Source organism: Dreissena polymorpha, chromosome 14 (genome assembly GCF_020536995.1).
Source record: "Dreissena polymorpha isolate Duluth1 chromosome 14, UMN_Dpol_1.0, whole genome shotgun sequence".
NCBI classification, from domain to species: Eukaryota; Metazoa; Mollusca; class Bivalvia; order Myida; family Dreissenidae; genus Dreissena; species Dreissena polymorpha.
Window position 1 is genome coordinate 67,721,940 of NC_068368.1, and position 26,885 is coordinate 67,748,824.

The 26,885-nt window shown below is 34.0% G+C and overlaps 2 protein-coding genes across 2 annotated transcripts in view; one reads left to right on the top strand and one right to left on the bottom strand.

Moving 5' to 3' along the window:
• Window positions 1-368: 368 nt before the first annotated feature.
• LOC127858097 (protein kinase 4-like) lies at window positions 369-19,844 on the bottom strand. Its single transcript, XM_052394994.1, has 5 exons — window positions 18,966-19,844; window positions 8,672-8,743; window positions 6,235-6,265; window positions 4,171-4,231; window positions 369-1,743 (listed from the first exon to the last, which is right to left on the bottom strand). Exons 1-5 carry the CDS (start codon window positions 19,509-19,511, stop codon window positions 1,674-1,676), a joined length of 780 nt encoding a protein of 259 aa, XP_052250954.1. The 5' UTR covers window positions 19,512-19,844; the 3' UTR covers window positions 369-1,673.
• A 5,223-nt stretch (window positions 19,845-25,067) lies between these two features.
• LOC127857010 (60S acidic ribosomal protein P0-like) overlaps window positions 25,068-26,885 on the top strand; it is a 34,608-nt gene continuing 32,790 nt past the window's right edge. Inside the window, exon 1 of the mRNA XM_052393264.1 lies at window positions 25,068-25,114. The gene's annotated coding sequence lies outside the window, so the exon portion shown is untranslated. The remainder of the gene's footprint in view (window positions 25,115-26,885) is intronic.

Below are 26,885 nucleotides of genomic sequence, written 5' to 3' on the forward strand. Positions count from 1 at the left end.
CTGATTTAAAAAAAATCATACTAAATTAACTTTTCTTCAAATAATTGCCCTAATAAATAGACATGGCCATTGTACAGCATAATTGCATAATATAAAGAAGTGGTTGGTAAGTGATTATTTAATGCAAAGTATTTTTTTAAACTGGCATACATGTATAACAAGTCAGCTTATGTTAAAGGGGCCTTTTCACAGATTTTGGCATTTTTTAACTTATTCATTAAATGCTTTATATCGATAAATGTAAACATTGGATCGTAAAAGCTCCAGTAAAAAATCAAGAATAAAATTAAAAAAAGAACAAGAACATTGCCCAGACCAGGTTTCGAACCACTGTGACCCCTGGATTCCTGCCAGAGTCCTGAAGTAAAAACGCTTTAGCCTACTGAGCTATTCCGCCGATTACACAATCTTGATATATTTTATACCTTATATAAGCAATCTTCGTAGTTTCACAAAATTTAACGACAAAAACAGAACTCTCCAAATTATTCAATCGTTTCGCGTTGCAACGCTTTATAATTTTTAGGTTTTAAAATCGTCAAAAGATGCATATAATGGGTATATTAGACCATGGTAAATGTTCAGTATTACTGTTTCCTCACAAATATCATAACTAAAACGAAAATTTGCGAATCTGAAACAACTTTTTTCAATTTTGTCAATTTACCAAAGCGTGAAAAGATCCCTTTAAACCTCAATACCAATAAGATACGTATTTCAACACATTGGTTTTCCCTTAGAAAGTTAAATTTAATTAAAAACTTTTCTTACTATATTCAAGTTTATTATCAAGGCTTCATTTCTAACCCTTAGATACTGATGAGCAGCAAACAGGATAAACCTGAACAGACTGCCAGTTACTCACAGGCTGTTCTGGTTTTATGCTGGTTGCAAAAGCCATTTTCACTTTGCTTCTTATGTGGGAAAGGGTTAACACACTCAATAATATTCAAGAAAATGAGACCATAGTAAATTTGTCAATATAGGGCCTGAGACAACAAATATGTATTTAAAAAGGCACATCTTTACATCCTCTATTTTCCTTACAATTTTCAAAACGTCAACAAACAAATGATAGACAAAGTACTTGGTGACCAATCTTGTTCAATAGTTTTACTGTTTAAATAGATCGCTCGAACATGAAATGAGTGAATGAAATTGCCTATGTTTGCCATAAATCAAGCTTTTCTAAAGGAGAAATTAAATATTTTGAATAAAAACCTTAATAAACTGTAATAAATTCAGTTAATAACACAGAAGCCAATGTTTGAAAATAAGGCACAAATAGTGGAGCTTTATTTGGCGGATGCAGGAGGAGAAACATTATAATGTGGTAGGAGACACAGATTTATGTGTGATTTAACTTGATGGGGTTCATGTCTCAGAAGCGCTTTTTTCTTGTTAAGGAATGGCTGTTTTTCACAAATTTGAGAAGTTTGCGACTAAACATTTCAAGAAGTCCCCGTCAAAAATTTTCACAAATTATTTTGTTTTCACAATTTTAAAACGTTTGCTTATTTCACTTTTTGGAAAAGTTTACCACTTTTTTTTTTCAAAAAATGAGGGGGCCAAGGCTGCTTCACTATTGATTGATGAAGGTTAAATAAAAAATAAATAAATGACACAACATGTAGGTCCTTTGTACATGTAGAAATGTGTTCATGTGTGTAGAGTTACAGGTCGTACTCTTTCTCTATCTCTGCAAGTAAGGCCTCTTCTGTTGTATCGTAGTGTGGCAACGACCTGAACACAGACAGAAAATACAATGTCAGCCTGTCTCTAGAAAACAGGTTTAGCACAGACCGCACTTTCTGCTTTCATCGTATTTCTTTGAGAGTCTCTTCTTAGCAAAATCAATTTAAGGCGGAAAGTGTCATTCCTAATTTTCATGTGCGGACTGCACTTATCTTACGATAATGTACTCATATGCATCATGTCCTGATTTTCAAGATCAAAGCTCATTTTAACCCATTTATGCCTAGTGGACTCTCCCATCCTTCTAAATTGGATCAATTTATTTCCAAAATTAGGGATGTCTGGTATATTTATTTCTATTTTTAGAATATTTCTTACAGAGTTTCGTTTAAGCAAACAGTGTAGACCCTGATGAGACGCCGCATAGCCGCATTATGCGGCGTCTCATCTGGGTCTACGCTGTTTGCAATGTCCTTTTTTCAGGACGCTAGGCATAATGGGTTAATATTATACATTGAACTACTGTTGTATACTGAAATCTTAGTCACAAGAACTGCATATATTGTTCCATATTTGGTTAAAAGAAATGTGTACCCTATCAGTAAACATAAAACACATGCTTATATATAAGATGACCATAATTTTGTGAAGGGTAACAGGGCCCTCAATCTGTCAAATCCACGGCCGAAAATCGGCCGCATTCCCCCCCCCCTGAAAAGAATACTTTTTGCCCCTTTTTGGGGGAAAAATTCCCCCTAAAAAAAAAAAAAAAAAAAATTTTTTTTTTTTTTTTATAGATAGATGTCTCGTGATTATTATATCTCAATTCTTTTTTAATTTAATCTTATCAAACATACTAAATTATGAAATAAGCAATGAATATAGTGCAAACAAGTACAAATGTAATAATTAGATAGTAAGTAAAAAATCCCCAAAAAAGGGAAACGCCGCGAAAATTCCCCCTGCTATGGGTAGCGACCCGCTTCCCCTAAAATGGATTGAGGGCCCTGGGTTACATGTAACACAAAAGACTTTGCCAAACATTGTTGCAGCCCAAAAACCTTTCTTTTACATCATAGTGTGGCAATGACCTGGACACAGAAAAAAATATGACATTTATATAATGTACATGGAATTTTTTTATTACTGTAAAAGTTTGCCCTTTCAAACACATTTTTGGACTATGTATCAGTGGAAAAAACAGGCGAAGATCCTTAATTCTGCCCAAATTCGTCTCCGCCAGAATTTCTTTCTTTAAGATCATCAGTCTACACATTAAGATTATTCCACTGTGACCATGTGTGCAAGATTCACATAGTATTTACAGAGGAGATGAAAGCACAACACGTTGAGAGAATAATATACTTTAGTGGAACAAGAGCTGTCTCCATCGAAAGACATATGCCCCCGAAAAACGCTTTTTTGAAACCTAAACGCAGATTTTGAAACCTAAACACGACCCTAAGTTCAAGGTTAAGGTCAAAAGGGTCCAAATTGGTGTGCGTATGAAAAGGCCTTGTATAGATTCACATGCATACCAAATATGAAGGTTACATCTGAAGCGACATAGAAGTTATGAGCATTTTTCGAAACCAAAACGCAAAAGTGTGACAGACAGGCAGACAGACGGATGGACAGTGCAACTGCTATATGCCACCCTACCGAGGGGCATAAAGTTATTCATCTGAAAATGTTTAGCAAGATTCAAACTGAGAGTAGAGTGGACTGAGAGTAGAGTGGAAAACATGCTTTGGGTGACTATAATTTTATATCAAGGAAACACACACAGGGCTATAATTCTGCCTAAAATCATCACAGCTCAAATACCTTTCTTTCTGACCGTCAAAACATTAAGGCCATGCAACTGTTAGTGTAAGTAATTGTACAAGTTGATTTTATTGCGTTAATAGGCATGAGTTGGGTCCTTTTTTTACAATTTGTTTGATAACCAGTTTAATAAAGCAGAATCCCTCTGGGCGATATAATAGCTCCCATTGTTTTTTATTGGCCATAAAAAACAATCGATTCGAAAAATATCAAGTGACTTCAATCGGTAACAGAGTTTTATAGTGTTATGAAAAGTCAAGGGACTTCAATCGGCAACAGAGTTTTATAGTGTTATGAAAAGTAAATTATTTACTTTTGACACTTGTTTTCACATTAAGCGGATTCTCCTGGGAGGAGAGGTTTGGTAAGTAATTGTACAAGATAAAGCAGAATCCCTCTGGGCGATATAATAGCTCCCATTGTGTTTTTTATTGGCCATAAAAAACAATCGATTCGAAAAATATCAAGTGACTTCAATCGGTAACAGAGTTTTATAGTGTTATGAAAAGTCAAGGGACTTCAATCGGCAACAGAGTTTTATAGTGTTATGAAAAGTAAATTATTTACTTTTGACACTTGTTTTCACATTAAGCGGATTCTCCTGGGAGGAGAGGTTTGGTAACATAAAATAATGTATTATATACTCACTTCTTTTTCTCCAGCCTATAACTAAAATCTTCCCTGGGTGGGTGTCCATTACTTGGAACATCTGTAAGCAAAAGGAAATACACTGTTAATGTGGGCAGTCAATTAGTGTCAAATTATATGGGCCGTGCTCTGTGAAAAAGGGGTTAAATGCATGTGTGTAGTGTTGCCCCAGATTAGCCTGTGCAGTCCACACAGGCTTATCAGTAACAACATTTTCTGCTTTTTATTGTACTTTTGGGTCGAAGAAAGTCTCTTCTTTACAAAAATCTTGTTTAGGCGTAAAGTGTCTCCCTGATAAGCCTGTGTAGGCTTAAAGTGTCTCCCTGATAAGCCTATGTGGACTTCTCAGGCTAGTCTAGGACAACACTTTACACACATGCATTAAACCCCATTTTCACAGAGCAAGGCCCAATTGCATAATGTAAACTAACACTCCTTACACAGATTAAAATGATCAATTAGAATACCAATTAACCTTTTTGTTAAAGGTATTGTGTTTCAAACCGTTAACATAAATTGGTTTAGAATTAGCATAAAAATGTAGGCATAATGGTAAATAACATTGAAAGTATATTCAAGAGCTTTGTAAACATTGATCATTAAATACACCAATCATTATTGAATCACAAATTTGAAAACTTCTAACCCATACTGAATATTAATCAAAATCAAACATTAAATTTATTATATAAATCAAGCCATTACTTGGTCCTAAACCTTAAGATAAAATATCAACGTAAAACCTTGGTGTAAATTGTCAGTTGAAACTCAAGAGGGGACAAATGTCTGTGTGTACGATCCTGTACCCTACTTTTGAAAAATTACAAAAATGTATGACGGTTTAAAGGGGCCTTTTCACAGATTTTGGCATGTTTTGAAGTTTGTCATTAAATGCTTTATATTGATAAATGTAAACATTAAATTTTAAAAGCTCCAGTAAAAAATCAAAAATAAAATTCAAAAAAGGAAAACAGGTTTTTAAATCGTCAAAAGATGCATATAATGGTTATATATATAGACCATGGCAAATGTTCAGTAATACTGTTTCCTCACAAATAGCATAACTAAACCGAAAATTTGCTAATCTGAAACAACTTTTTTCAATTTTGTCAATTTACCAAACCGTGAAAAGATCCCTTTAAAGGGGCCTTTTCACAGATTTTGACATGTATTGAAGTTTGTCATAAAATGCTTTATATTGATAAATGTAAACATTATATTGAAAAAGATCCCGTAAAAAACAAGAATAAAATTAAAGAAAGAAAAAAAGTAACCCTAAACTGGGCTCCAACCACTGACCCTTAGAGTAAAAGTATTATCACTTAGACCACTCGGCCATCCGTGCTGATACGCTGAGTGATGTATTTTATACTTTATATAAGCAATCCTTATAGTATGACAAAATATAACAACACCAACAGAACTCTCCAAATTATTCAATCTTTTCGCTTTGCGACGCTTGATAATTTTCAGGTTTTTAAAATCGTCAAAAGATGCATATAATGTAAAAATTTAGCATGGTAAATGTTCAGTATTCCTGTTTCCTCGCAAATATCATAACTACAACAAAATTTTGCGAATCTTAAACATTTTTTTTTAATTTTGTCAATTTACCAAAACATGAAAAGGCCACTACCTTTTAATTGTAATAGCAATAAAAAAAATCTTTATACTTTAAATGAAAATATGAAATGCTATATTGGTTCTGCACAGTTTTCAAACTAATCAAGGAAAGGCATTACAAACTCTTTGATACTTAACTGATTTCCAATGATGATTATCCATTAATTAACCAATTACTCAAACATTTTCCTTATTCAGGAGAGTCACTTTGCTTGTTAAGACATTATTTATACAATTTTTTGTATGACAATTAATTTGAAAAACTTCAATTTACCAACCTGTGAACAAGTCACTTTAAATAAACCTAAAACATTGTTTTTTATGTGTTCTATTTAGCAAACCTTACTTCAAACAACCAGTGAACATTATTTTTCGACCATTCAGGACACAAAATGGAATATTTGTACCATTACTTATGTAGATGTATTATAACAAAAGTACCTGGTGGAGAAAAGATGTCATCTGTGTTAGACTGCAACGATAAAATATATATAATTGAATAAAAAATAAATAATATACCAAAATATTTCAAAATAATACAATAAGAATAACAGGGCATTTATAATTTACCAAAAATGTCATATCACTAAATAAAAAGTAAAAAGAAATGCTAATGGGAATATATATAATACTCTAAATAATACATACAGCACAATTACAGAGATGAATAAACAAGAGATGTGTTTGTCAGAAACACAATGCCCCCTACTGCACCGCTTTGATACATGGTTTTTTACCTTTGACCTTGAAGGATGACCTTGACCTTTCACCGCTCAAAATGTGCAGCTCCATGAGATACACATGCATGCCAAATATAAAGTTGCTATGTGAAGGGGCATAGAAGTTATGAGCATTTTTCGAAACCTAAATGCGAAACCTAAATGAGAAACCTAAATGCGAAACCTAAATGCAAAGTGTGAAGGAAGGACAGACGGACGGATGGTCCAATCACTATATGCCCTCCTTTGGGGACATAAATATGTATTACCATATAACACTAACTTGAACCAGAAGACTTACAAGCAATAAAAAAGTGGAAGAAACATTCTTTTATTTTTTAAAGAAAAACCAGTATGTTTATCTTAAAATTCCTTTAAAGCAAGCCCTTAGCAAACTCCTAACAATGGTAACTCCGATTTGGAAATATTCAATAATCCAAATTAAGTTTGCAAATCCAAATTATTTGCAAACTTATTTTTTTTAATTGAACAATTGAACAATTGTAATGAAATTTTGAATATTTGTAGCACCTGGCAATGTGTACAAACATAAAATTGAAACAAGGGCTGTAAAACATGCATGCCCCCCATATGGGCTGTCAGTTGTAGTGGCAGCCATTGTGTGAATACGTTTTTTGTCACTGTGACCTTGACCTTTGACCTAGTGACATGAAAATCAATAGGGGTCATCTGCCAGTCATGATCAATGCACTTATTAAGTTTCATGATCCTAGGCCTAATTATTCTTGAGTCATCATCAGGAAACCATTTTACTGTTTCAAGTTACTGTGATCTTGACCTTTGACCTAGTGACCTGAAAATTAATAAGGGTCATTTGCCAGTCATGATCAATGTACCTATGAAGTTTCATGATCCTAGGTGCAAGCATTCTTGAGTTATCATCAGGAAACCATTTTACTATTTTGAGTCACTGTGACCTTGACCTTGACCTAGTGACCTGAAAATCAATAGGGGTCATCTGGAAGTCATTATCAATGTACCTATGAAGTTTCATGATCCTAGGCGTAAGCATGCTTGAGTTATCATCCGGAAACCATTTTACTGTTTCGAGTCTTTGTGACCTTGATCATTGACCTAGTGACCTGAAAATCAATAGGGGTCATCTGCCAGTCATGATCAATGTACCTATGAAGTTTCCTGATCCTAGGCCTACGCATTCTTGAGTTATCATCCGGAAACCATTTTACTATTTCGAGTCACTTTGACCTTGACCTTTGACCTAGTGACCTGAAAATCACTAGGGGTCATCTGCCAGTCATGATCAATGTACCTATGAAGTTTCATGATCCTAGGCCTAAGCGTTCTTGAGTTATCATCCGGAAACCATCTGGTGGACGGACGACCGACCGACGGACCGACGGACCGACTGACATGTGCAAAACAATATACCCCCTCTTCTTTGAAGGGGGGGCATAAAAAGAGTTAATATGTTTTTGAAAAGTAGAGTTAATTGACGATAAAGTTGCCATCCCCCATGGGGTTTAAATTGACTTCCCTGTTAAGAATTGCAATTCTCCCACAGGCGTTTTTTCCAAACCGGAGAATTTTACCAATATTTTACAAAAATGTAATTTAAATATAATATGAAACACCTTCCAGATCTGGAAGGATTATCTGCTACTAACTTTTTCTACTGAAATCAAATATGTGCACATTATGTACAAAATTTGTCATTTGATATTTGATCGACAGTCAGGTATGTTAAGAAAAATAGAAAATATTAATTTATTTATCACATATAATAACAATAATATATAAATGACCATGATGACTTCATGTGGAATGTTATACATGGGCTGTGCTCTGTAAAAAGGGGGTTTAATGCATGTGAGTAGTGTTGTCCCAGATTAACCTGTGCAGTCCACACTGGCTAATCAAAGACAACACTTTCCGCTTGTATGATATTTTCTGTTTAAAAAAAGTCTCTTCTCAGCAAAAATCCAGTTTAGACAGAAAGTTTCATCCCTGAATAAACTGTGCAGTCTGCACAGGCTAATCTGGGAAGACACTTTACACGCATGCATTACACACCCTTTTCACAGAGCACAGCTCATATAATTTATAATGAGAGCAGAGATTTGTTACAGGCTATGCTTGGAACAAGTTCTATTGGGGCCCTAGATCTCCACCAGACCTACCTGCATTGGTTGAGGATTCTTCAGCACATTGGCCTGCTTGAACCGCGACACATCAAATGACTCCACTTTATTCTAGGATAAAGAAAAGATCAACTTAATTTGATAATTGAATAAATTTTTACATTGTGCACGTAACATCAAACCACTATAAGTCATTAAAGATCGAGAATATAAAACTTTTGAATTCAATGATTAGAAAATTAGAAATCTTGGCCAAATCAGATTGTTTCTCATGCTTAAAATTCCCTGTTCATAGCTATGTTTGAGAATAAAACAATTCTATCCACGGAACATTTAAACTGTGATCTGGGAAATTACTGCATGTGCATTAAATATTGTCCCAGATAAGCCATACAACACAGGCCAATCTGAGGGGACACTTTCCACCTAGAGCCCGGGATTTTGTTTTAACTTTTTGCATGCTGGGAAATTTTTGTCTGCTAAAATGTTGTCTCCTGAATTTCTAAAATAAGCATTTTCTTCGATTATTTTTCTAAGACCACTATCAGAATAGCAAACAGTTTGGATCCTGATGAGACGCCACGTTCTGTGGCGTCTCATCTGGATCCAAACTGTTTGCAAAGGTCTTCAAAATCTGGTTCCAGCACTCAAAGGGTAAGGTTAAATGAAATTTAACACAAAAAAAATTCCATAAAACAGACTGCACAGGCTAAGTGGAGGCGATTATTTATGTGCCTGCATTAACATTGAAAACAGCTTTAACAGGACTCCTTATATAACAAATAAGAGTTTCATTTCCACTTGGAGTTTGTAATAATATTAAGAATTTAATAGGTTTCTTTATTTATTTCTTTGATTTCATCCATGACTGAATGGTCTGGAAAAGTTTACTTTCATATAATTATGCCACACCAATTATGTAAAAATTACTTGTCGATTTCCTGACAGTTAAATTTATAAAATGCTAAAATGCTATTCAAATCTTTTTTCAAACTCACATAATTTAAAGTTAATCACTGTAAATACACATTCAACCATTGTCAGTGAAATTATTCATGATATGACAGTTGAGAAAACTCACATAATTTAAAGTTAATCACTGTAAATACACATTCAACCATTGTCAGTGAAATTATTCATGATATGACAATTGAGAAAAAAATGGACTATGTGTATGTCATAATATTACATTAAAATGAATCATTATGATATAAATAATATAATTAATATGATTTGCATTGTTAAAATTAATTTGACACCCAGTCTTGTTTAATTCAGGAATTATCAAGAGGCATAAATAATGCAATCAACTGCTATAAACAATGTCTGACATCAGGTACCACAATTGTACAGCCTATTGTTAACAACGCAACAGTTTCTTTATAATCGACCTGAATATCTGCCAATAAACAAATCAAACCTTTTGAATATGGAAATGAAATATTATGCCATAAAAATGTATTGGCTTCAGCTATTACTTGACTTGTTCAGCACAATATATTCAGGTGTGTTCATCGAGTATCAGTTACAAATTTACAGTTACAATAATAAGCTCACATAGGTTTTAAGTCTTTCCTGCTGTGACACACAAGTTAATTAATCTAATTTTTAATGTTTTGTTGATAGTTAACCCTTTACCACTTAAATACATATTTTGGCACATTTGTAGTTCCTTAGAAAGTAAAATTTAATTTAAGAACTTTCTTACTAGATTCAAGTTTTAAAGGCTTCATTACAAGCCCTAAGAAACTAACGAGCAGCAAACAGCATCAAACATGAACAGACTGCGAGTTACTCCCAGGCTGTTCTGGTTTTATGCTGTTTGCACATTTCGACTTTGCTTCTGAGTGGGAAAGGGTTAAGAGAAGTCTTTTAAAATTAACTGACAACATTGCCATGTACATTTTTGGTCATGTCACATAAATGTTTTTTATTTAATCATTTTTAACAAGAGATTGCCAAGCAATACGGTTCCCTACCGGTGAAACTCCACCACTGTCAGTATTTTTTATTTATTTTTTTACATTTGTTGCCATAGCAACCATAATTTTTGACGTAGGAACAAAATGAATTGACGTGCATAATCTCCATATTGCCATCCAGGGGTTTTCAGCCTTACATAACAGGGGCCTATTAAAGGCCCCTTCTTAATTGAAAATTTCTTTAAAATCATGCAGTTTACACCAGCTTTTTCATTTCCCTAAGCAGTAATTTTAGCGAGAATTCTTCCCAAAATGAGCAATTTCTTCCCAAAATTCATAGGCTAGGGCCTCTTCCCATTATGAAGCGAGGAAAACCCCTGCCATCTGTCCATGTTTCAAGTTTCATGAAAAAATATGAAGAACTTTTTAAGTTATCGCATGATCCAGAAAATGTGTGACGGACTGACAGACAGATCGACTGACGCACACAGCGGCAAACCATAAGTCCCCTATGGTTTCACCGGTAGGGGACAAAAACCACATACTGTAAATAAATGGACAGATCATCATGAATAGTTAAAACATTATATCAGCTTTTGATTGCAATTATAATATAAATACTCATTAGTCATCAATAATAAGGATACGCAACTGTAAATATAAACATATTATTATATACTGTATATTATATACCTATTTATATTTATGTAATTTAGCTGTTGTCATTTGTACCATGTGATCGTTAAATATTGTATTATATTGGAGGAACATGGGTTCAATAAATTCCATATTGGATGGTCCTAGTTTAACCAAACATTTCTGTAATTCCTATTAGTCAACTTTAAATGTATCCATAAGGAAAATATTTGGAATGTACAATGTCATAATCTGATCTATTAAATACTTATAAAATATATGACCTGTGGTCTGTAAAAAGGGGGTTTATTGCATGAGCATAAAGTGTCATCCCAGATAAGCCTGTGCAGTCTGCACAGACTAATAAGGGACAACAACTTCCGCTTTATGATATTTTTCTTTAAAAAAAGTCTCTTGTTAGCAAAATTGAAGTTTAGACATAAAGTAAAGTATATTCAACATTTAACAATTCTAAAAATCACAAGATACAAATTAACATTTCTCAAGGAACATAATATTTACAAAACACATCATACCACATCTTTAAATGATGTGAATAATCGTGCTATTTGCAAACTCAGGACATTGCAATCTATATTTAACATGAATAATGCAAAAAACTAAATGGTTGTAAGAAATATACTTTTTTTATATTTAATTAAACAGCATGGTGTTCAATACTGGTTTATATTTTGTCTCATATACAGCTTGAATACTTTTATCGGACTTGCCTGTTGGGTTGTTCAATACGGTATGTAAGCTGTATTCTTGTTCAAATATATCACTGTATTGAACAAATCACTGTTAAAAACGGAAATAGTCTGAGCGTTTTTCGATCTGTAATCATTTGACTGTTGTATTTGGTAAAACATTAGATCAATAATGAATTCCATTTATATAAAACAGAAACAATTGATTCATGTCATTTGCAGTTCAAATTTAAAGTACTACAAATAGATCAATGAGACAAAAATGGAAAACTCAATACTGACAGCTTACAAAGATACAGGTCAGGTTCAGTATCTTTGTCTATTTTTGTGCGCTCTGGGCAGGATAATCTGGGATGACACTTTACCCACATATGTCAAACCCTTTTTTCACATAGCACGGCCCAAATACGTTCGTGATATATACCATCAGGACTGTGATGAGGGGAGGTTGTTTGGGGACTTGTTTTATTTCAATACAAACACTCATCTTGTTGGGTAAAATAACTTTATGTGTCCTATTATGTCTCAATGAGCTTTTGTTTTAATATCAACACATTTTTTCAGAAAACAAATATAATGTTTGCGTATTGGCAAGTAAAAGGAGGTGACATCTTTGTATCCTTTTGTAGATGTATGTTGTTTTTGCACTTAACATGCACTTAGTTTAAAAGGTTTAAACAAAATTGACTTGCACTAAGAATAGAATATAGTTTTATGCCATCAGATTGAAACCCCAATTCAATGAGTTGGCATGCAAGTACATACTCAGGTACTGGTATTAATTATGACTCCAAGCATTTCAAGACAGATACATGCATTATAAAGGAAGCAATTTGCTGGGCTGGAATGAAACAAAAGCCGCGTGGAATTTAGACGGTTATCAAGTTGGCTTTTATGCCATGTCATCATGTCAATATAGAAAGACAGGTGTTTAGGTACATGAATATACTTTGACAATGAGCTAACCTACATACTTTGTGAGAACTTGAACTCATATAGTAATGTACATTGTTTAACAGACACTATTTACCGTATATGTCCTTATTGATGCTCATGCCCTTATAGACGCGGTGGCCGTCTTATCTGGGGTTCATCAGAATTTATCGGAACCACAAGATTATATTTATGTAGCCCCTTATCTATTAAAGAGTGGCACATAACATCTGAAAACATCGTTTTTGCGGCCATTTTCTTTGCAACACAGTGACACTGTAAATATGCTACTGTGCGAGTATACTACATAGGTTACATGCCAACAATAATAATTATGCATTTCATTTCTTAAAATAAAACGGAACGTTACACTGTTTCTGTTAAGCACCATTTACATTGTTCATTATTGATTATATATTTTGTCGATGTATATTCCTCCAGGACTGCATTTAACTCGGGTGCTAGGCAGCAGTGAAAGGATATTGTTATGGGTGGCACGTGCGCTTTACGCCGATGACGCTAACTGTATGGTATTGAGCGTTCTGGTGTATTGTTTGTCACACTATAAATACTTATCAACTAGACACATCCATTGTGCAAAAAACAGGGTCAAACTGGATTAAATGGTGAGCGTCTCTTGATGGGGAAATATTTAAGTCGATGAAAAATAGTATGGAATCCACGGCTGATTTGCGTTAAATTTGACATCGCAATGAAGCGGGTCTGCAGCAGATACGATTGGATTAAACAATGTTGTGAGCGGCAGGTTATGAAAATGTTACACTGTTCAAATGTGAGGAATAGGTAATAGTGGTTAAATTTGACGGGCGGTGGTCTTGAAAAAACATGCGCAGTGCGCGTCAATAAGGACATATTCGGTAAATAAAATGTGCATCCATTGAGCCTGTATGCCCCTTATCGTATAACTCTAATCAAAGCACAAACAATCTGTTTCTTTCAAAATTTCATTTTTGACCTCTAAGAGCGACCTTGATCATTGAGGTAAGGAGAAGGATGTCACACGCGACATTCAGTCTCCTTTTTTGGATGAATGACACAGTCACTGTTACAGTCTGGACAAACCTTCAACTCTAATGTGACCTTTAAGTGTGAGGTAGGGAGAGTAGTGAAACACACAACACATAGTCTTATGATGTTTAAAATTAATGGCAATTATTTCAAAATCCATCAATATATGGCTTAGTTATGGCTCAGACAGTGCGAAACTTTGCACAGACAGACAGGTGGTGAAACTGTAATGTGTCCTCTTCTTCGGGGCAAACAAATAAACCATTTATGGAAACACACCGGGGTTTATCTCAATGAACCTTTACCTACTAGAGCCTTTGATATGTATTATGTATTGCTTTTTTGTAATGTTTGAGTCTCGTTCTTGGCAAACTGGGCTAAATGCATGTGTGTGACACTTTCCAGCTTAACTGAATTATTGCTGTGAAATAAAACAAAAAATACCATAAAAGTGGAAAACAAGAGGCATATGAGGGCCTGAATCGCTCTACTGCTACAAACAATGTGCAAGTTTGGAAAAAATAAGATGGAAACTGTGTATTTAATCGCGCAAACAAGAAGAATTTTCTCAAATTCAAGGGGAGATTATTGTGTACTTATTTCTCCGATACTGCTCATATTCAATAGGGTTCAAGTCCTCATTGATATAAGCTCTTCAGGCCTTCGGCCAGTAGAGCTAAAAATCATCACTGATTAGCCTATGAAGACTGCTTAGCTAATCTGATAACACTTGCACATGCATTAAGCCCTATTTTCCCAGAGCAATGCTCATTTATATTTTTCAGTTTCCGGCCTAAGGAGCCAACATGTAGCTACAGCACTGCACTGATCAAGTGTAATACTTCAACACCATTACTCCAAAAAGCAATAACAAAATTAAAAATGCATGAGCTATGTGAATTACTAAGCAAGCAAGCGAATCATAAATTGAAATGATCAATAACAACATCAAATAACCAATGACAAATCAAATGGTCAATAACATCAAATAGTCAATGACAACATCCAATGATCAATAACAACATCAAATAGTCAATGACAGACAACATCAAATAATCAATGACAACATCAAATGATAACTGACAACATCAAATAAAGCATGCAGATTAGCAACAGTTACCGTGAATTACAACAACTTCATCAACAACAACAAAGGACAACATGAATGTAAAGGTTATAACCAAACCAAAATAGCTATGGCTTCGATTGTTACGAATAATTGAGAGTACAGATAATTTAAAAACATTGCATTTTTAGCCTGCAAGAAACTCAAGTTTATGTGTAACTCAATATTTAGAGATGAAAATGGATAAATCATCCAAAGTTTTGAAAATACTTATACAACATATACAGGTATCTGGCCTTCAAAAAGTTGATTTTTATCCACTTACCCAACCAAACTTTATTTTTGATTCCAAACCTACACTGTTTTTGATGTGCCAGATTGCGTTTTTTATCACTTTTTGCAAATCAGATTAAATTGAACAATAAACTTGTTAAATATAACAATAGATAATTATGTTGCAACAGGATTTTGAACATGCCTGTCGTTGAACATCCTAATTAAATCAGGAAAAAGGTTGAGCAGAGTAAAAACAAGTTAATGAGCAAGAAGTTTAGCCAATATGACCTTCCTCATTTATTTATTAGTTAAAATGTAAGTGAAATCAAACCGTTTTTTGAAGGCCTTTAAAGCGGTTCAATGCCTCTCGTTTAACCCTTTACCACTTAGATGCGTATTTGTACGCATGTGTAGTCCCTTAGGACGTCAATTTAATTGAAAACCTTTCTTACTAGATTCAAGTTTTTAAGGCTTGATTAATCCAACCCTTAGATACTGATGAGCAGCAAACAGCATAAAACCTGAACATGCTGCCAGTTACTCACAGGCTGTTCTGGTTTTATGCTGTTTGCACAAAGCCATTTCCACTTTGCTTCTTACTTTGTGGGAGAGGGTTAACTTTACATAATTTGTTAATCCTGGTTTAAGCTGCTTGTTTGAGGGTAGATGATCGGGCATTGATTTGTTGTTACATTGTTCTTAATTGCTGTAAATGGTATGGACAAAATCTATTGTACTGATAGACCTCATCGATAATTGGCTTTTAGTATATATAATAATCAATATATTGCTGCTAGATAAATACTTATTTACAATTGAAAATGAAAAAGACAAACAAAACTTAAACAAGGGCTGTTTGTAAAACATGCATGCCCCCCATATGGGCTCTAAGTTGTAGTGACAGCCATTTTGTAAATATGTTTTTTGTCACTGTGACCTTGACCTTTGACCTAGTGACCTGAAAATCAATAGGGGTCATCTGCGAGTCATGATCAATGTACCTATGAAGTTTCATGATCCTAGCCATAAGCTTTCCTGAGTTATCATCAGGAAACCATTTTACTATTTCGGGTCACTGTGACCTTGACCTTTGACCTAGTGACCTGAAAATCAATAGGGGTCATCTGCCAGTCATGATCAATGTACCTATCAAGTTTCATGATCCTAGGCATAAGCATTCTTGAGTTATCATCCGGAAACCATTTTACTATTTCGGATCACAGTGACCTTGACCTTTGACCTAGTGACCTCAAAATCAATAGGGGTCATCTGTGAGTCATGATCAATGTACCTATGAAGTTTCATGATCCTAGGCCTAAGCGTTCTTGAGTTATCGTCTGACAACCACATGGTGGACGGACCGACCCACAGACCGACCGACAGACGGACATGAGCAAAGCAATATACCCCCTCTTCTTTGAAGGGGGGCATAATAAGTAATCAAGAGGATTTTAGTTCCATGCAAAAACAGGGTAATTGCTTTTGGCATGACTGCGTATGAGGCAATTATTGAACAGCTTGCTTTGTATCATATAATTATTGTACTAGTGAGAAGTACTTCAAATTTAAATTCACTGAAATTCTTGATACAGTTATTGCTAAGGTAGGGTAAAAATGCAAGGCAATAAATGAGCTCAGAACTTATGAAGCAGATCCATTTATATTGAGGTCATGTTGCTTAATGGACCCCATCATCCGCTTATATTGGAGTTACAGTGTATGTGTAAAAAATTGAAATGCCTTGTTTTTGTTTATGGGTCAAATACCGTCATTATGCCTCTAATCATAATATATGAAATCCTAGTGATTCATCTTACACAAGTTCAAATGGTAAAATATACTAGGATATTTACAAGCCCATAAAAGATTTTGGTCTTTGGAAATGTATTTTTGTTTAAGAAAATTATATGATAATAATTTGATAATGATTTTTTTTATTACTGTATTAATTGCAATCTACTGATCAATTTGCAATAAACAAAGAAAGAATCACAGAACTAAATGTTACTATGCTGTACTCAGAATTTTGTCAACAGTCTATAAACAAATCCTAAAGTATGATAAAAAAATGTAAGCTCATCTCTTCAAAAACAAGCAGCCCATATATACATATAACAACAACATGATGCATGATGGGGATTCTACTGTGAAGAAAGATCCAGGGTGAAAAATTAGCAGGGTGCGGTATGCTATTGCTTTGTTTTGTTATATAGAAGTTTTTTAGAGTTTGGGAACTATTCATGATGAGCTTGAATGGTCTATTAATCTTTCACAGGGGTAAGCACATCAATTCTGGCATTAACAAATTCATCTCCAACAATCAAGCCTTGCACCCTACACTTTTTTCCTGGAGCCCTTTTCCAGAAACAACTTCAGAAAAACTTTAAATAATTAGATGTTTGTTCTAAAAATAAAAATTTGATACTTTTACAAGTACAAAAGTTAAGCAAATAACTTTTGAAACTATGATAGTGAACAAATAAGGTTTGAATAGCTTGAAAAAAAATATCAATCAATTTATTAATTATGTGTGTACCAGGCAAATTTCGTGCAAAGTTGACATAAAGCACACACAACCAAATATTGTCAGACTGAGGCTAGCACTTAACTTGATAAGTTTCTGGAACCTGACCCCTGATCCAGGATCCTTGATTATAAAGTGTGTCTTACATAATATTATTAGACCAGTCTTACCTTGTTCAGATCTAATATCTGATGGAAGCCATGAAATGTAATGGAATATGACAGAGCAATCAATCATATATAAAGGATCACTACGAAAACGTTTTAACCCATTTATGCCTAGCGTCTAGAAAAAAGGCCTTGGCAAACAGAGTAGACCCAGATGAGACGCTGCATGATGCGGCGCCTCATCAGGGTCTGCGCTGTTTGCTTAAAGGAATTTCTTTAAAAAATATTCTAAATATAGAAATAAATATACTAGACATCCCTAATTTTGGAAATAAATTGATCCAATTTAGAAGGATCCATGGGAGAGTCCACTAGGGATAAATGGGTAAAGTATGTCAAAAAGTTATTAGTATTACAAATCATGATATGCAAATGAAAACACTTTGTATGTTATGGTAGTAAAATTAATTATAAAAACAAATAGAAAACCAGGTAACCACTCTAGTTTAAACTGATGAGACAATACTTTTACATTGTTGTCGAATATATATATAATTCAATTGTTTTGTATTTTGGACATAATCTGTTTAGAATGAGATATTTCAGTTACAGTATATATATTAAATTGTTACATTGTATGAAATTTTACAATCTATAAAATAAAAAATTCATAAATGGCAACTAAACCTTCGTGTAGCTTTTCAATTAAATCGATAATTGGCTAGCCATATTAATCTGTTAAGCTGGCAAAAACAGATGACTGCACTAATTGAATATAAATAAATCAAGAGGTTACAGAAATGGTATTCCATCCCTATTATATCATTCAAGGTGATACTTAATATAGTATAAAATGCTTCTAGAGTTATGCTTATATTACCTCAGAATAGACATTCAAATTCACTCCAAATAATAAATTATTATTAGTGATACTAGGGACTACCATTAATGTCTAGCTATGTTATAATTTATTTCAAGCTGTTGAGTGTTGTGAATTGGATCTACGTATTAATGAAACAAACTTTCAATGTCTGAAATATCTATATATTTCATCAGGTTTGTGTTAATTGATTGTATTAGCCTTTTAGTTTAAAGTAGTTGAAATAAAACAAACACTCTGACTTACAAACCTCTTCAATTTCCCATTCTTGAGGATTCCTATAAATAGTCTTCTGTCTAAGAAGTCCCTCAGGCTGATGTTTGTACTGCTCCCGTTGTAATCGCTGTGCGTACGTTTCCGGATAATGTCCGTCGTCGTTGGGTTGAATTGTTCGTTGCTGCACACGCTGATTATACTGGTTCTTTGTTGCTGCCAAAACAGCATCAATATCCTCAGCCTCTGATTCTGAATCACTCTCAAACTTTCCTAAATCCTTTTTAGTCAAAGATTTTTTAGAGTCTTTTGATGTGATAGGCTCTGATTTTCGAACCTGTGATTCTTCTGACTTCCCATTCCCAACCTTAATTGTGTTGTTTGTATTGGATTTAATAGTTTCAGATTTATTGTTCTTACTTTCCACCACATCTATCTTGGAATTAATATTTGTTTTGTTATTATTCTGAACTGAAGTTACCTCTTCTGTTTTAAACTGTTTATTTCCTTTCGACACATTATCAGGCTTTCTCGGCGGAACATTTTGAAGCGGCGTCTTCTCCTTACTTGGTCCTGATCCCATCTCTCTAGATTTCAATGTTTTTATTTTGCTTTTGTGTTAGGTTTTACCTACTGACATATCTATGAACTAGGTTAACCGTCGGACTCTGATTTGTTAAACTTAAGTTTATAAACTTTATTTCATGTGGCTTTGTAAACTGCGGCTGTGAACACTTAACGATTAAACCATTTATAAATAGCCATAAATCAGTCAAATAAACATATCATCTCATTATAAAAACTTTCAGGCAAAAAATCAAAAGAATCCATGTTGTTTACTTGGTTGTCAATCACTGCCCACTTTCAATTAGGACTGTCAATATGGGACGAGTCTACTTTCGATCTTTGGTAACTCAGCATGCTATTAGCATATGTTAAGTAAGTTGTTACAATAGCAAATTCAAATAATTTATTATAAATTCACACAATTATAGTTACTAATGATAAAATTACAGTATAATTTGCAAATTACAACAAATATAAATCAACAGATCTGGCACATTATTTGCACCAATAATGAATTCGTCTGCATGCGTTTAATTTAACCCAACGCTATTCAACTAAAATAATGGTGATTTCATGTGCGGGTACTTAAAAGCATAGATTTGACTGGTTCCTAGCATACCTGATCTATTCCCTGCGTAATGATGGTATATGAAAAAAATACATCTATTATATATTGCTTTTTCTGTTTCGTGATAAACTTTAAACAATATATAGAATGATTATTAATGAATACATTCAAACAGTTTCTATTACATTAAAATCTAGATAAAGGAGCATTACATTTCTGATTACCGCTAGTCTGGTGCATGTAGAAGATATTTTCTTCTTTATGACCATCACCTTAGGGGACAAACTTGTGGGATTGCGGTGGATAGTTCGAGGTACACGAGATGCCTAGTTCCAGAAAAAAAACTGAGTATTTTTTTCCCGTGTGAAGCAACTTTTTCACGGCACCTCAATGAGGTTATGGTTGAGAGGGGGGGTCGTGCCTGTAGTACATTATTGATCGCACAAGTGTGCTACGACCAAACAACTGATCCACTAACAAATAAGTTTACCCTGCGAGGAACAATTAAAAAATATATAATTAAAAGGATAGTATTAAGAAAAATCGTTAAGTTCATAACGTTAGGTTGATGACAATTTACATCGTCTTTTTCATATTTTGAATACCGTGCAAACTATAACAGTCAGTATAGAGGTGATTGAACTTATTTATTGTTTTATTGATTGATAAGAATAGAGATTATTGTATGATAATACTACAGAACACACTAGCATAATATAATTTTAAAGTATATGATCAGTTGAACATATTGTACCCATTTGCAGGATAATGTAATATATTCTGAACCACACCCACAAGTGTCATTAATTTAAAATAAAATGATATTTGTCTACACTACATGGGATAACACTTCAAGCTCATTACATTTACATATGTATATACGAGTAAATGTCAGTTTATTGACTAAAACGACTTATTCACAGTTTAACCAAATGAATGTCAACATCATAAACCGAAAAGGGCGGTTTCAGAATGCTGTGTTATAAAAGAGAAGATGAAAGTGGCCTGTGTTCAGTTCGTTCAAATATGTTATATTGAGTAGAGTTTTGGAATTTCATACGGCTGTGTTTTCTTAATAGAATTAAAATTTTGCGCAAATGATTCATGTGTGTATGAATGTGTGACAATGTTTTCTATATTTTTAGTATATGGGTTAAATGACTCATACATTGTAAAAATAATGTTTTTGCATTTACATTTCGAAAAAGATTTTGCTTAGACGATTATACGGTCATGAGATGATTAAGTAACAAAAGTGATTTAACAGTAATGATGTCCGCAATAAATTTGCTTTGAATCATTATTGTTACGTCTGTCCAAATATGGTGTTTTATAGAATCGGTACAGGCCTGTGGTGTTTATCGCGGTTAGCTCTTCGAGGGTTTCCTCTACAACTACTGAAGCTAAGTACTATCAATAAAACTAACTAAGATGTTCGTATTTACATCGACTGGAATGCTCGTCAGGATGGCACTCGTCGCCCTCGACGTTCTCGAGGCAAACGCGTCGGCTCGTCGGCTACACTCTTCGGGTACACTCATCGGGTACACGTCGCGGAATGGCACAAAATCTTCTGGGAATACACCTCCAGAGAAACACGTATAATCACAGAGTCACAGGCTAACATATACCGTCACAATTCCTAATGGAAATACTCACCTCAGGCAAACACATCAACTCATGTTTACCAAACGTGCTCTCAGTAAGCTCACTTCTGATGAGTCGCCGGTTCCCCATCAAGATGCATGTGCGTGTTTTGTGGGCTGGGCATCAGCATAACATACCGAACAGAAATGCCACACCTTTACGTTTAAACAAATCAAATATTTGGTATGATGTGTATATTTGCGGAAAGATCTGAGTTTGGAACCTTTAGTAAGGGACCAATACAGTTGGTTCTGTCGATTGTTGTCATGTTTAATAGTATCCCTTATTCTCATAGAATCGGCCCTCCTCATAGCATCGTGCCTTTAACGAAAAAAACCAAGAAGTTCTGGAAATATAAGATTTTTTTAATTTTTAGAAGTTGTAATTTATTTGATGGATATCCATGACTATTACGACGATCATTCTCATGATTTCCGGTGTTCATTGGAAAGTAGGTCATGTTTATTCCAGGGTGATGATATGATTTTTAATTTTCGCAACATAAGTGTGTTAGTTTGTTTTACATTTAATAGTAGCTTTATCAAATGTTTTATTGGCCGCTTATATTTGAATAAAATGTAAACATACTTAAAAAAAAACACGAGCAAGCGTTTTGTTGTTCCATTAAGATACTATTTTTTAGAAAAAGCACATGCGCATAGTAACAAACCTAAGCAACGCTCGATTGGTCATTGTCGGCTCGGGTACTACTCCCCAGCAAACATATGACGTTGAATAGACGTTGAAAAGACGTTGTACCATGACGTTGAATGACCGTTGAATTTTGGTTATAAATGAAAGTTTTTTAGACGTCATTTTATGAGGTTAATTCAACGTCATGTTACAACCAAAATTCAACCATTTTTCATCCCAAATCCAACCATTCTACAACCTCTTGCAGCCAAAATTCAACCACTTTGCAACGATATTATTAAATGTATGGTTCGCTTAACGTTCCCGAAACGTTGTGGAATAACGTTATCATTTAACCTAACACCAACCTAAAACTAATTTTCATATTGAGGTTGAAAACCAACACATCTTTATTCTATACAAGTTTATTGAATGCATTCATTTATATAAATACATATCATCGCACTGTTGTTCTTTTTTGTCTTGAATCCGGATCTGTTCGGGTGTCTTCTCAGTTGTCCTGGAAATACAAAAAATATCAGAATGACCAACTGTTCTTTTTTGAATAAAACGGAAAAAAATGACAAGACGTACATGTACCGCATGAATAACACCAAAAAAACACACAGATGCGTCACCTTGAACATACACATATATGAAACCAAATTTTCTATCATACATGGTAAAATAATCAAGCGTTACAACATCTTTAAATTTGATAACGTATTTTATGACTGTATCGATTCATAACTAAATTTGACCTACAAGATCAATGTTTAATCATGTCATGACCAACAGACAATTTTTTAAACTACATTTTACATAAGTATATATTTCAATTTTAGAATTTAATATAAATAATAATTGAAGTTAAGAAATTTTTTGAAATTATAATTTTTTAATTAACGGTGAATTCGGATTATCGGTGTTCGAAATAACGGTGTTGAAGTGTACATATTCATTTTTCACGTAATTACATGTGTTTTCAAGAAGGTTTTCAACAACAAATTGCTACCAAAAAATGACTTTAAGTGAACGTTAGTATTTTCAAAAGTGGTACAAAGTCTCCATGATACGAGTTTCCCCATAATTCGAATTTGAATTTAAAGCAAGTGCATAATGATATCAATTGTAATAGTACAACTTGAAATAACAATCAAAACCTACCTCGCAAACGCTTGTTTATCGTCAATTGTACTTTCCAACTTCTCTTATTATTGAACAACAAGCACAGGTTTACATTCAATAACAGCAAAGTTTTAAAATCCAATTAGCCAGTAGGTCAGTGAACAAAGGAATCGAGTGGAGCGCACGCGGGAGATCTGCTGGTTTAGATAACAAGAGAATCGCGCTTGCAAACATTCGAAGATACACAAACGGGTCAAAAATGCAAATCAACTTATAAGCGTATTTTGTAAAAAAAAAAGAATCAAATTCTTTATGAAAACAGTTTTAATGTACATGTTTGTATTGTGTGATTTTTATACGTCCTAGTTATTTTATGACCAAAATACAACGTCGTATAGACGTCTTTCCCCGACGTTGTTTATACGTCGACCATTCTAACGTTGAATCAACGTTGTATTTTGGTTGCCGACGTCGCGACCGAAATTCAACCAATATTCGACGTCTATTTAACGTCGGGTGTTTGCTGGGTTACATGTACCCCGTGTACATGTAAGTATACTTAAATGTACCCCGGGTATGGTAAATACACTAAAACGTACCCGGCCGATATTAGACTGTACCCGAGTTTAATTCCCGCCCTAAATTCGATGTCGTAAAACGCGCTTCCGATAACCGTAATTACGAAACAAACTTATAATTAAAAAAACCCGCAAGAAATTGCTTTTTGAGTATGAGTTTCGATAATATAGAGGCCATATAACAGAGAATTGGCATAAATATAAACATATTTAATTTAAACAAATAGACGACAACGATCGATTTAGCGTTAAAATTCGCGGGTACGTTTAAGTATATTTACCGTACCCGGGGCACATGTAAGTATACTTAAGAGTACCCGGGGTACATGTTAGTAGTACCCGAGCCGACATTGATAAATCGAGCCTAAGAAACCAATCTGTATTTTGAGAACCATATTGTACATGATACAGATAACTACATTGAGCTAAGTTTAGCAAGTATTTTGTCAAAACAATGGCGAATTCAATGCAGTTTTCGTAGTTATGTTCAAGAATACACATTTAAAGTTAGATTGGCATACAAAACATGCGTGTTTTTTGTTTGTGATCACTTACAAAATTCGTACATATTCATTAAGAGGGTCGATACCACGGATAGACATGCTATTTTCCGCTTTACTAAGCATGTTAAATGAATAGGGTTATAAGCATTTAATAGACACTCTTTTGAGTATATTAGTTTTAACATGTATGTAATATTCAAATGCATTCTGGTGTTGCATATGATATATGTTTGAGTGAAGATTTTGTTTCCATTCTTCTGGAATGCTCTTTTCGAATGTGTAGAAGTTTTAAAAAGCTTTGCATTAATATCATAAAATGTTTTGAGTTGTTCTCGCAAAGATCTTTAAATCTTAAAGATCCATTTCTCCGCTACAGCAATTGTTCCATTGCTAAAAGACTGGCGGGTATATTAAGAATTTCTCTCACAATAATTTTTGTTGAATTTCACATTTCTATTAAAATTGGATGGTGGTTTGTAGCCTATTTCATGCTAGCCGTTAATTCACTTTGGTTACCGATTAAAACGCACGTGTCGGCCTTTCAGACATTTTTGTCAGCGAGGTAGGTCGTGGGAGGAATTTGCTTTACAATTTACAACAAGGGGCATATCTTTGTTCGAATTGTTCACTGTACAAATGATAAATATTCCTATAGATAAATATCAGTTTGTTTCAATGGAAGATATAGTTTATGTGTGACTGTATCAATTATGCTGATAGTCTTCCGCAACCTATTTTCGCGACGCGACCTCGCCGTGGTAGAAAAAAGAAATTACAATTATCCACTTTACATACGAGCCATATGAAGAACGCATTCATAAATTTAACTATGAAAAAGTGGTTGTTTATATTGCCACTTGAAACACTGATTATAAATTAGTCCAAATAATTAGACGTAAGCTACCCCGCTTACGTCTAAACGGCTACCGTCGTTTTCCTATAGCAAATTGAGTTCACTTTAAACTTCAGTTTTTCTCGTTAAATCTTTGCTAATGCATAAAATTATCATTAATTAGACATAAATGTGTGCGATAACCTCTTAAATGTGTAAAAATTGTGCTTTTAAACCACTTATGTACATTTTTAAAAATAAACGTACACAACACACGAAGTGTGTTTGTCGTTTATAGAATTACATTGAATTATCTTGAACGAAATAATTTTTTGAATAGGTTACACATAACCAATTGTTGTTGTACAACAAACCACATCACTTTTTAGCTTTCTGTACTCTTTAATTAAATGAAACCTATATGTGTGTGTTAAAACTACCAGTTGTATCACGGAGTGTATATTGTTAGGAGATGAATCGAGTATTTGACCCTTACTGTAGTAAATTCAATCTTATGCAAAAACTATTCATCCGATTTTATTGGTTTATACGTTATCTTGTTGCTTATTAATTCCTCTTTCAAAATATATACGTTTTAGTATATTCCCGTTGTTATTAATGGATTTATAGCGAGATAAACTCAAGAATACACATTTTATGTTTTACCAACGCGCGTTTTACCGTATTGTGGCTATCGATCTTGTACAATTAGCAGTGTTCCAGCTAGGATTTGAAAAGGGCAGGGGGGCTTTTTTGTCAAAAGGGCACTTTCGACGCGCAGTATTTTGTGAAAAAGGCACTTTCGACGCGCAGTATTTTGTGAAAAGGGCACGTTCGAGCGCGCGGGTGTTTCTGGAATGCCTTCTATTGCATGTTAATTTATATGTTATAAATAATTGTATTATTCCCTTTATTATAAAACCATTCAAATATAATGTCTACAATGAGGATTAAACTAATTACAATGTAATAAGAGATTTATGAATTATCATATGTAAAAAAAAAAAAAAAAAAAAAAAATTTTTTTTATTTTTTTTTGAGGGGGGGGGGGCAGGGCGGAGGTTCGGGAGGGCAGGGCGCGGCGCCCTACGATTTAGGCCTAGCTGGAGCACTGAATTAGCGTACAGCGAAGCGCCGAGGTTATACGTTTTGATGTACCCACTCACGTCTTTTGTTGAATTATAGTTTCATTTCTCAGCCGATGTTGACAAATTATATATCATTAGAAAGCTTACGTTACGTAGTAAACAGATATATAAATATATATTAAGTTTTTCTTCTGATTTCGACAGCCCGGCGAGTTATAACTTTAACTTTTGCAAATATCATACCGTTTTGGAGTTTTAGAATCTAGATTTACGGTTGACATGTTCGTACTTAATACCAATTTGTAGCGTTCTTCTGATTTCGACAGCCCGGCGAGTTATAACTTTAACTTTTGCAAATATCATACCGTTTTGAAGTTTTAGAATCTAGATTTACGGTTGACATGTTCGTTCTT